This window comes from Loxodonta africana, chromosome 2 (genome assembly GCF_030014295.1).
Source record: "Loxodonta africana isolate mLoxAfr1 chromosome 2, mLoxAfr1.hap2, whole genome shotgun sequence".
NCBI lineage: Eukaryota > Metazoa > Chordata > Mammalia > Proboscidea > Elephantidae > Loxodonta > Loxodonta africana.
The window spans coordinates 119,937,659-119,950,326 of record NC_087343.1 but is presented as its reverse complement, the minus strand read 5'-3'; the positions used below and the strand labels follow the sequence as shown (position 1 = coordinate 119,950,326).

The following is a 12,668-nucleotide window of genomic DNA, read 5'->3' as shown; positions in this document are numbered from 1 at the left end:
GAAAGAGATGGAAACCCTGGTGGCGTAGTGGTTAAGTGCTACAGCTACTAACCAAGAGGTCGGCAGTTCGAATCCACCAGGTGCTCCTTGGAAACTCTATCGGGCAGTTCTACTCTGTCCTATAGGGTCGCTATGAGTCGAAATCAACTCGACGGCAGTGAGTTTGGTTTTGGTTTTGGTGGAAAGAGATGATGGAAAAGCTCAATATCATCAATCAGAACAAGGCTAGGGACTGACTGTGGAACAGGTCATCAATTGCTCACGTGCAAGTTCACGTTGAAGCCAAAGAAAATTAGAACAAATTCACAAGAGCCAAAGTATGACTTTGAGTATAGCCCTTCGGAATTTAGAGACCATCTCAAGATTTGGCACATTGTACACCAATGACCAAAAACCAGATGAGACGTGGGATTACAACAAGGACGTCATACATGAAGAAAGTAAGAGGTCATTAAAGAGATAAGAAAAAAAGGACAGACCAAAATGGATATCAGAAAGGACTCTGAAACTTGCTGTTGAATATAGAGTGGCTAAAGTGAATGGAAGAAAAGATTAAGTAAAAAAGTAAAAAAGAAGATTTCAAAGGACGCTCCAGAAGACAAAGTATAGTATTATAATGATGTGCAAAAATGTGGAGATAGAAAACTAAAAGGGAAGAACACGCTCGGCATTTCTCAAACTGAAAAAACTGAAGAAAAAATTCAAGCCTCAAGTTGCAGTATTGAAGGATTCTACAGGGAAAATATTAAACAATGCAGGAGGCATCAAAAGAAGATAGGAGGAATGCACAGAGTCACTGTACCAAAAAGAATTCATCAACTTCCAACCATTTCAGGAGGTAGCATATGATCAAGAACTGATGGTACTGAAGAAAGATATTCAAGCTGTACTGAAGGCACTGGCAAAGAACAAGGCCCTAGGAACTGACAGAACACCAGTTGAGATGCTTCAATAAACAGATGCAGCACTGGAGGTGTTCACTTGTTTATGCCAAGAAATTTGGAAGACAGCTACCTGGCCAACTGAGTGGAAGAGAACCATATTTGTACTCATTCCAAAGACAGGTAGTCAAACAGAATTCGGAAATTATGGAACAATGTCACACACAGGTAAAATTTTGCTGAAGATCATTCAAAAGTGGCTGCAGCAGTACATCAACAGGGAATTGCCAGAAATTCAAGCCAGATTTAGAAGAGGCTGTGGAACAAGGGATATCATTGCTGATGTCAGATGGATCATGGCTGAAAGCAGAGAATAACTAGAAAGGTGTTTACCTGTGTTTTATTGACTATGCAAAGGCATTTGACTGTGTGGATCATAACAAATTATGGATAGCATTGGGAAGAACGGGAATTACAGAACAATTAATTGTGCTCATGAGGAACCTGTACATAGATCAAAGGCAGTCATTAGAACAGAACACGGGAATACTGTGTTTTAAAGTCAGGAAAGGTGTGTGTCAGGGCTGTATCATTTCACCATACTTTTTCAATCTGTATGCTGAGCAAAGAAGCCAAGAAGCTGGACTATATGAAGAATCAAGCATCAGAACTGGAGGAAGACACAACCTTGCTTGGTGAAAGTGAGAGGACTTGAAGCACTTACTGATGAAGATCAAAGACCACAGCATTCAGTATGGATTACAACTCAACACGAAAACCAAAAGCCTCACAACTGGACCAATAAGCAACATCATGATAAATAGAGAAAACATTGAAGTTGTCAAGGATTTTATTTTACTTGGATCCACAATCAACACCTATGAAAGCAGCAAAGAATCAAAATACTGCAAATGAAGACAGAAGCCAACCAGACGAAAAGGACACTTGTCAGGCGTAATAGACCTTTAAAGTGTTAAAAAACAAAATGTCACTTTAAGGACTAAGGTGCATCTGAACCATGCCATGGTGTTTTCAACCACCTCGTATGCATATGATAGCTGGAGAAGAAATAAGGGAAGACTGAAGAATTGATACCTTTGAATTATTATATTTGTGAAGAATATTGAATGTATCAGTACCAGAAGAACAAATAAATCTGTCTTGGAGGAAGTACAGCCCGAATGCTCATTTAGAAGCAAGGATGACAAGACTTCATCTCACATACTTTGGACATGTTATCAGGAGGTACCAGTCCCAGGAGGAGGACATCACGTGTGGAAAAGTAGAGGGTCAGCAAAAAAAGAGGAAGACCCTCAATGAGATGCTTCGATACAGTGACTGTAACAATGGGCTCAAGCATAACAATGATTGTGAGGATGGCACAGGACTGGGCAGTGTTCAGTTTGTTGTATATGGGGTGGCTGTGAGTCAGAACAGACTTGAAGGCACCTAGCAACAAGAGCAATAGGATTATTAACGGGAACCCTAAATCCTGAAGTAAATTTAGACTTGCATTAAAGAATTAGTTACTCCTACGAACTAACCATCTACCTCATCATCCTCCCCCTAGCTCTTTTTTCCTCAATTCCTCCCTTCAGGCTCCTTGTAAGAAAGTTCTTTTTTCTATTCACGGCAAATCCCTTGAACTGGAATAGCAGATCCACCTTTCTTGATACACTTCATTAATTATTTAGTCTCCTTATCGTTTCTTCTCTTTTTACTGTCTTCTGTCTTCTTCCCCATAGCCTTTAAGATGTAATTAAATATTTCCCATCTTACCAATAGACAAGTTACTACATTCATACAATGACTTCCTGTGCAGCATTCAAAAGATTTACATGCATCTAAATCTTTTGAATGGCTGCACAGGAAGTCATTGTATGTATGTACTACAGTTTTATCAGTCCTTTGATGTTAGAGAAATTTTGGAACATAAGCATAACCTCCCATAATTCCATTGGGCAGCCTGAGATGCTAAGAGCAAGAGAGTCCAGTGGTGGTCACAATAAGAAATATCAACTTCAGGAAAACAATATCAGGTAAGTAGGTTATTCTCTAAAATTTGCCAAAAGACGACATACATGTGCATGTAACATGTTAAAAAAAAAACCCAAATCAAACCCATTGCTGTCGAGTTGATTCATCATTTTTTAGTATATGTGTGTTTTTACTTATTCTCCTTTTAAGATGTGATTCTATGATACTTTAGCTATGCCGTAGTTTTGCTATGATAATACTGAAATGCATACCGCCTACTTGTATCACTTGGAACTGGTATTACTATACACTCTATGAAAAATTTCGAAGAAGAAGAATTGCTAGGTTAGGGGCATGTACATTTAACATTTTGTTAAAAAAAAAAAAAAAACATTTTGTTAGATACTACAAAATTGTTCCCAAAAGATTACAGCACATTATACCTATATCAACAGTATGTGAATGTGAATTTCCTTACACCCTCACCAAAACTTTATTTACCAACCTGATGGCTGTTTCACAGGATTCTGTTCTTTTAATTTTTAAATTTCAAGTTCCTTAATTGTAAGAGAGCATTTTCAAGTGTATATGGGCCATTTGTACTTCTTTTTCTATTTACGCCCTTTCCCTGTTTTTCTGTTTGATAATTTGTATTTTCTTTTTGAATTGAAAGTCTTTTTTGCCTCTGAGGAGTTGAAAGTTGTTTTTCTCACATTCCATGTGGTTTTTGAATTTGTTCATTGAATTCAATCAGTACAGATAGGTAAATTTACCTATCTTTTACTCCATGCCTGAGAAAAGCCCCTGAGCCCTGCCTAGTTAAAATTGCGTAATAGGTAAATATACATACACACAAATCCATTCAAATCCACGTATTATTTTTCCAGCACCTTTGTGTTTCAGTTTAAAGTTTTTGGATTTTCTGTGTGCTCTGGGAAAGGAGGAGAATTGGTGAACAGCTTATTTTCCCCCAGTGGGCTATGCATTTTCTTCTCACAGGCTCTATTAAATAATCCTATTTACTCCCACTGATCTGGAATGCTACCTCTGTTATATGTTAAATACTTATTAAGCAGGCCTGTTTCTAGACTCTTTAAATTAATTTATTTGGTCCATGCCGGTTTCAAGGTATTTTAATTATTACAGTGAATCCTGTGAGAGCCTAAACAGGACAGGACTGGCTTATTTTTCCTGCTTTTACAAGTTTTCCACCTTTGACAGGATACAGTCTTAACAACTTTTATGTTGCTCATTTTTGTGGAAATTATTTTAATTTTTCTTCTCCGACAGGTTTCTGCCTCACACAGGTTCCGGCTTTACTGTTGTATTATAATATTCACAGAACTAGTCAGCCTTCATTACGTTTTCCCCTCAAGGTTTCACTGCTATTCACATATATTCAGTTTTCTAGGTACTCAATCCCTTGTTCTGAGCTATTTAATATGTACACATTATTACATTTATAGATTAAAGTTACTGAAACAAGAGAGTACTATAAAAAATGTAAGATGACTTTTTAGGATCTTAGAGTGAGGTGGTGGTGTGCTCTGTCGAACTGAGTCAATTCTGACTTGTAGTGACCCTATAGGACAGAATAGAACTGCCCCATAGGGTTTTCAAGGCTATGAGTCGGAATTGGCTTGATGGCAACACATTTGGTTTTTAGTTTTTGACATCTTTGCAGATGCCAGCTGCCACACCTTTCCCCTGCTGAGTGGCTGGTGGGTTCAAACCGCCGAACTTTCGGTTAGCAGCTAAGTGTTTAACCACTGTGCTCCTCATTAGAGTGAGGTAGACCTTTTGTAAGTATTAAATGAACACCGGAAACTATAGAAGAAAATAATTCTAACGTATATATCTAAGACAATTTTATGTCAAAACCATACCGTGAGCACAGTCCAAAGCAGAGAACAAACTGAAGCAAATGTTTTTGATCACAGAATAAAGACCAGGTTTTTCCTTCTTTTTTTTTTTTTTCAAAATATAAGCTCTCACAAATCAATAAGAAAAATAGGCAAAGGATGTAAACAATTAACAGGAAAATGTTTAAAATGTTTCTTAAATGTATGAAAATGTGCACAGCTTCATAATAAGGGAAATGAAAATTAAAACAATGTATCATTTTCCACAGGCAAAGATAAAAACTTTGCTAACATGTGGTATGGTGAGAATGTAGGCCAGGGTGCTGTCACACATGACTGATTAGATGTGTCATGTGGTACAATCTCTGCAGAAGGCAATTTGGCAATATCTATGACCCAGCAACTCCCTTCCTAGACATTTGTGTTGCATATGTACTTGTATTTTTGTATTTGCATAAAATGGCCCATGCACAAATAAATAAATTCAAGCATTGTTTGTAAGAATCAGAGGTTAGCAACAACTTAAATGTCCATCAACAGAAGACTATCTAAATAAAATATGGCGCATAAGGCAATGGAATGCAAGAAAGCTGTAAAAAAAGGAAAGGGGCTGCTCAGTGTGCTCTTTTGTGAACACTGCCAACACACACTGACAAATTGAAAAAGTAAGGTTCTGTACAGTGTGTAGAGTAGCTACCATTTGTATCATAAATTACATGCATACTTATAAGTGAATATATTCAAACCAGGGCATAATTCAGAGTAAAAGAGGGTACTATTAATAAATACTGTGTGACAACAGGAATAAATTGAAGCTGTCCTGAGCAAACCAGAATTCTCTTTCTCTCTTCCTTTCCCTTCCTTCTCCTTCTCTTCCTCCCTCCCTTCCTTTCTGTTTTTCTTTCCTATTCTCTCTCTATTTATCTATCTGAATATATATTTTTGCTAAAGCACAGAGTCTTTTTGGTAGGATACAGCACAAACAAATAATTGATGTGACTCTTGCAAAGGGAACAGGGTGACTGGAGGAAATGGAGAAAGAGGATCTTACTTTTCACTGTATACACCTTTGTATATTTTGAATTTGGTGCCATTTGCAATTATAAATAAAACAAAAATGGTGCATAAACATTAAACCTCACTACTCCTCTTCCCTCTTAACTCCTGCCTCCTCATAAGCATGTTCTCTTACCATTAAATCCCAGTCATTCCCGGAATCTTCTGCCTTTCCTTCAACAACCACTTCCTTGGGGCCTGAAGAAATATCCAGTTCCCGAAGATGAAATCTGTAGGACCACTACATTTACTACATTCCTGACTTCTGACAGGAAGAATATCCGTTGTTCGCCCTGGGAAGCAGATGGAGCTGCAGAGAGCAGTTTACACATGCTCCCAGTACGTAAAGTTGCCTGGGAAGGCAGTATTTTCTAGTGAGGATTCTTGAGGGCTTTTGGGAACCATAATGCTTAACTTTATCATCACCTACAATAAAACTTTGGTGTGACATCAGTCTCTCAGAGTAACCAGTTCTGGTTAGTTTTATTCTCTCCTTGTGGTCAATGAGCTTGGCAAAATCTCCTTCTTGGAGAATGATGATAAACACTAACATTTTACATGTCTGAGAAATTTTGCAGTATAAAAACCTCTTTGGAACTAAAATTTCTAAACTTCTTTAACTGCAAAATGCTTTCATCCACCCTATCTGTCCAATACGGGTCATGACCTCCTGAGCTGGCATCCAGTGGGAGCAGCATCAACTGTAACAATCCAAAGAAATAGACAGATGCTGAAATAATGGGTAAGAAGTGCCAGTCTGAACTTGTGTGGAGTTAAGGTTTTTTTTTGTTGTTGTTTAAGTTATAGTCGAATCTTTATTTAAAAGTCTCATCTGCCAACTTAGCATTTTTCAGCAAAAAAAAAAAAAATTTTTTTTTTTTTTTAGGGAAACAGAAACTTAGACGTTTGTTTAGCTTTTTTTTTTGCTTCCTTGGCTTTTTTTTTTTGGCAGCCCTGATAGCCTGTTCTCATTGAGCCTTTGTAACTTCCAGTTTCTGATTCCCCTGGGCCATTACATCAGCAAGAGATGCACCAGAAACAGCCCTCTGGAATTTGATTGCATGGTGAGCTCTTCTCTTTTGAATTTCTTTCACCTGCCCCTTTTTGTTCTTTCTCCTGTAGAGCACAGTCTGGTTTATCTGCTGAGGGTTCGTCTTGGAAAGAAACGCTGACTCACGTTTTGTGTTAAGATATTGGAAAACCTTCCATCGTCCTAGCATAGCACCTCACATGTCCTGGGTAGATCTCGTACACACTGAAGCTGCACAGCTGGACCTTCCTGGCTGCACCTGTAAGGGAACAGAGAGATGACCTGGAGTTAGAGCTTTAGAAGACTGTTGTTGATATTTTCATCTTAATAAATACAGCCAGATGATAAACTATTCAGCAAATAAACATCTTGCTTACAAATGGGTGTTTTTGACACTCCAAAACAAACAAACAATTCTCTTCTGCAGCCTGAACGACACCAATCATCCTGTTTTTATGCTTCACGTGTTAACAAATCCTATCATGGCCAAAGTGGCCATCAGTCCAGAACCTTTCTGAATGAGCACAAATCTGAATTAGGCATGACTAAATCGGTGACTAAGTATGCAAGCTCTGCAATAGGTATAACAAACTGTTTTCTGATTTTTTCCTCTAGAATGTCTAACGCAGTGGCTGACAATGGTAAATTGAAAGCATAGGTTGACAATGGTAAATATCCATGAAAAGCACGGACAGGAAGGAAATGGTCTGAGACATGGTCAGAAAATAGGTGTCTATGGCAGGGATTGTCACTGACTATGCCTCAAATACCACTTACTGGCTTCAAAGTTGAGGGTCACCTTTCCCGAGTCTGTAAGGCTTCAAAGTTCTCCATTTCTCAGGCCAGGCACTTTCGAATCTAGATAGAGACAGTGTGCTTACTCCACCCTGAGGGAACTTTCTGTGTCTGATCTGACATTGCAAGCTAGTGAGATTGTTCACAACCCTCATCTTATTTCTGAACAAAGAAAATGCTGTAAGATCAGGGCTCTCAACTCAGGCAATACATTGTAATCACCCAGGAAACCTTTAAAACATACTAATGCCTTTTTTTAATGCCTAGGCTGTACTCTCCACTGCTTAAATAGGAGCCACTGGTGTTGGGATCTGCTGTTGTCATTGTTAGGTGCCATTGAGTTGGTTCCGACTTATATTGACCCTGTGTACAACAGAACGAAACACTGCCCGGTCCTGTGCCATCTTCATAATCGTTGTTATGCATGAGCCCATTGTTGTTAATCTGTCTCAATCCAGCTGGTTGAGGGTCTTCCTCTTTGCTGACCCTCTCCTTTACCAAGCATGAAGTCCTTCTCCAGGGACTGATTTCTCCTGATAACACATACAAAGGATGTGAGACGAAGTCTCATCACCCTTTCTTCTAAGGAGCATTCTGGCTGTACTTCTTCCAAGACAGATTTGTTCATCCTTCTGGCAGTCCAGAGTATACTCAATATTCTTTGCCAACACTGTAATTCAAAGGCATCAACTCTTCTTCGAGCTGTAGATGTGAGTATTTTTTAAAAGCACCACCAAATGCTTTTAATGTACAGTAAGACACAGAGACATTGCTGTGAAGATCCAGGAGGTGCCTATTGAGAACCCATCAGCTCACCAACAAAGGTACAGAGGACAATAGGCAAATATGGTACATTTTAGCTCAGTGATGTTGGGGCTGCTCCTGGATCTTTGTGATTAAGTCTGTAGTTATGTAAAATCTCTAATTTTTTGCATCAGAGGATTCTAATATAAAACTATTTGTTGAGTGGCCAGTAGTGATTTCAAATATGGCTCCAGAGTTGAACAGGCACTGGTAGGATGGATTAGGAATCAGACAAGGAAGCATGATATAATAGGCGATAATGTTGGGCTAAGAATGTGGGCTTCGAAGTCAGACAGACCGGAGTTTCAATTCTGGTTCTGATATTTATTAGATATACAATGTTGAGAATGTTGGTTTATCACTATGAGCTTATTTGTCCTTGGATATCAATGGCAATAATAATGCCTACATTGTATATTGTTGTAAGAAATAAGAAAATATCAGGCATGGTGTTTGGCACATGCTAAGCACTCAATAGTGTTAGTGTTTATTATTATTATTACTTGTGATACAGCTCTCCACTTATTGTGTGTTAGTTAACCTCTCTCTGACTTGGTTTACTGAGATAATACTTTTCCTATTGTTGTTAGTTGCCATCGAGTCAACTCCAACTCATGGCGACCTTATATATAACAGAACAAAACACTGCCCTGTCTGCACAGTCTTCATGATCATTGGTATGTCTGGGTCCACTGTTGTGATTCATAGTGTTTTCTCTAGGGCAGCTTAACTCAGATAATTGTTGTGAAGAGCAATACGAACCATAAACACTCTATAATGCAAACTTTCGTTTTAATCGAATACTACTATATAAGACAGAATCGCTTTATTCCTGATTGAAAACAGGTACCCAAACAAATACATGTGCACACATGCTCAGAGCAGCACTAATCACAATAGTCAATGGGCGGAAACAACACAAATGCCCATAAATTGATGAGTGGGTAAATAAACTGGGTAAACACAATGGACTATTACTTGGTATTAAAAAGGGATGAAATATTGATACATGCTACAATGTAGATGAACCTTGAAAACATGCTAAAAGAAGCCAGACAGAAAGATCACACACTGTATGGTGCTATTTATAAAATACCCAGAATAGGAAGTTCATAGAGACAGAAAGTAGTTTCACAATTATGAAGAGCTGGGGAGAGAGTAATGGGAAATGAATGTTTAATGGGATTAGGGCTTCCTTTTGGGGTGATGGAAGTGTTTCGGAATTAGATAGTTGGTTGCACAACACTGTGAATGTGCTAAATACCACTGAGTTGTTTACTGACGAGAAGACTGAGGGCCAGAATAGTTAGACTTGGCTTCAGTCCCATAGATTAAAGGCTAAGAACTCTTGCCTCTGGTCCACAGCAGGCTTGTGTAGATAAAGTATGTTCAAAAACATTTAGATAATTAAAATTATCTTCATTATATCCTAGGTAATGATCTACTACCCAGTTGCTCTAGGGTGACGCAGGAAAAGTCACATAAAGTTTTGCTTCCTCTAATTGTGTGCTGCTTTCATACTCTTCACACAGAAGTCAGAAAGGTTTTTATAAAAGCGCAGATCTTTTCCTATCACTGCTCTTAACATTTTTCAGTGCCTCCAATCTTCCCAAGGATAAAGTTCAGATTCTGTGCCAGGGCTTATTATAAGGCTCTCTATTCCTGATGACTTCTTCAGCTTAAATTTATGCCATTCTCCCTCTCTTTCTCTTTAGTCACCCTGAACTTTCTTTTCTAGAATTTGCAGCATGAGCACTTTTTAAAAAATGAGATTTTTAATTGTGGTAAATATTTATGTAATAAAACATTTGCCATTTCAACATTCTTCACATGTAAAGTCAATGACATTAATTATGTTTAACATGTTGTTCAACCATCACAACGGTTTCCAAATTTTTCCACCATCCTAAAGGGGTTAAGTGTCCTGCCTGCCCCTGGTAACCACTAATAGACTTTGGTCTCTATATACTTGCTTATCCTAGATAGTTCATACAAATAGAATCGTACAATATTTGTCTTCTTGTGACTGACTTATTTCACTCAATATAACTTTTTCAAGGTTCCTCCATGTTGTAGCATGTATCAGGACTTCATTTCTCTTTATGGATGAGTAATATTCCACTGTTTGCATGTCCCACGTTTTGTTTATCCATTCCTCTGTCGATGGCCATTTAGGCTGTTTCCACCTTTTGGCTATTACAAATAAAGCTGGACTGAGCATTGGTTTGTAAGTTTCTATTTGTGTGCCTGCTTTAAATTCCTTTGGATATGTGTAGGAGTTGAATTGCTGGATCATATGGTATTCCTACATTTAACTTTTTGAGGAACCACCAAAATGTTTTCCACAGTGACTGTACCATTTTACAACCCCACCAGCAATGGATAAGTGTTCCGATGTCTCCATATCCTCACTAGTACCTGTCGTTTTCCATTTTTTACACGTGAACACTTTTTTTTTAATTAATTTTTATTAAGCTTCAAGTGAACATTTACCATTCCAATCAGTCTGTCACATGCAGGTTTTCATACATCTTACTCCCTTCTCCTACTTGCTCTCCCCCTATTGAGTCCGCCCTTTCAGTCTCTCGTTTCGTGCCAATTTTGCCATCTTCCCTCTCTCTCTATCTTCCCATCCCCCCTCCAGTCAAGAGTTGTCAACACACTCTCCAGTGTCCACCTGATTTAATTAGCTCACTCTTCATCAGCATCTCTCTCCCCACCACTGACCAGTCCTTTTCATGCCTGATGATTTGTCTTCGGGGATGGTTCCTGTCCTGTGCCATCGGAAGTTCTGGGGAGCATTGTCTCTGGGATTCCTCTAGTCGCAGTCATACCATTAGGTATGGTTTTTTTCACGAGAATTTGGGGTCTGTATCCCACTGGTCTCCTGCTCCCTCAGGAGACGTGAACACTTTTGACTCTAAACCTACCCACATGTGGTTTCCTCTGCACACTTCCTGTGGTTTCAATCGAAGCATCACTCCTCAGAGAGACCTTTTCTAAGCAGGTCAAATCCCTCGCCATATGTTTCCACGGATCTTTTTGTTTCTTCTGCCACCACACTCATTACACTTACCTTTTCTGCTTGATTTTGGCAGGGGACACATCTGTCTTGTTCATCTCCTTATTGCCAACTCTCAGCTTAGTGCTTTGGCATATTATAAATCATGTCTTGAATGAATTAATCAATAGGTAAAAGAAGTCTTCTTTTTCTCTGTTCTTAGATTTAATGTAACCCACATTATATCGGGTGTAAAGAGATTGATCCTAACCCTGGGCTTGCAGGAGAGATAGCTTTAGGTGCTAGTGATGCCTAATGTGGTAAGTTCCATGGCACTAAATACCTAAGGAAGAGTTCTCTTTTTCAATTTCAAGCAGCAAATTTCTATTCTGGTCAACAGGCATTTAAGATGCTTCTCTGTTTCCCAAAGATAGAAGAAAATTGTCTGAACATCATTGGTGGACAAACAGCAACAACAACAAAAGAATTATCCAATTCATGTATTATTATTGGAGCGAAATTAGAAAATGCATTTGAGCCAAACAAAAATAAATCAATGAAAATACAACTACTCAGAGGAGATCATGATCAACATTTTAAGGTACAGTAGAATCTCTCTTAATGGACTTTCTCTTTATTGAGGAGCTATCGACTTGGACTGCTGATGCTCTTGTTCTTTCTACCTAGCATAACGTTGGCTTCCGGGGATCGGACAGTAGTGGCCAGCAGACTACACTGGACTGTGCCTGACAAGGGTCCTTTCCATCTGGTTGACTTCTGTCTTCATTAATGATCATCAGTTATGTTTGTTGCTCATCCTAAATTATGTAACTATGTAATTAAACTAAGTGTTATGTAAAATATGAGCAACAAGAATGTTATTGATTCTGTGGAAACTAGATTGAATGCTTTAAGAAAACTCGATCATAGCGAGGCACACAAAATTGGCTATTTTGGTGTGAGCAAGGTAGCTATAGAGGATAAGGGAGAAATCTTAAAATTCGGAAAGAATGGTGCACTCAGATTTACTTACAAGTACGTGGTTTTGTCTTTGAGTTTTGTAAAAATGATACCGCACCATATATAGTTTTCTGAGACGTGTTTTTGACTGGGAGGCTTGTGAGATTCTGTAGCTCTAGCTAATTCAGTAGCTATGTAACCCATTTATTTTCACTGCTTCATAGTGTTCAATGCCATATTTACAAATGTAACAGCACTTAGACTTATCTACTTTTCTGTTGATAGAAATTTTAGTCTCCTTT

The 12,668-nt window shown here is 38.5% G+C and overlaps 1 protein-coding gene across 1 annotated transcript in view; it reads right to left on the bottom strand.

Moving 5' to 3' along the window:
• The window catches only part of TSLP (thymic stromal lymphopoietin), a 51,873-nt gene extending 40,348 nt beyond the window's left edge, over positions 1–11,525 (bottom strand). The window contains 1 exon segment of the mRNA XM_064279699.1: positions 11,482–11,525. Within this exon segment, the coding sequence (XP_064135769.1) occupies positions 11,482–11,525 (44 nt within the window).
• Between the last annotated feature and the right edge of the window lie 1,143 nt (positions 11,526–12,668).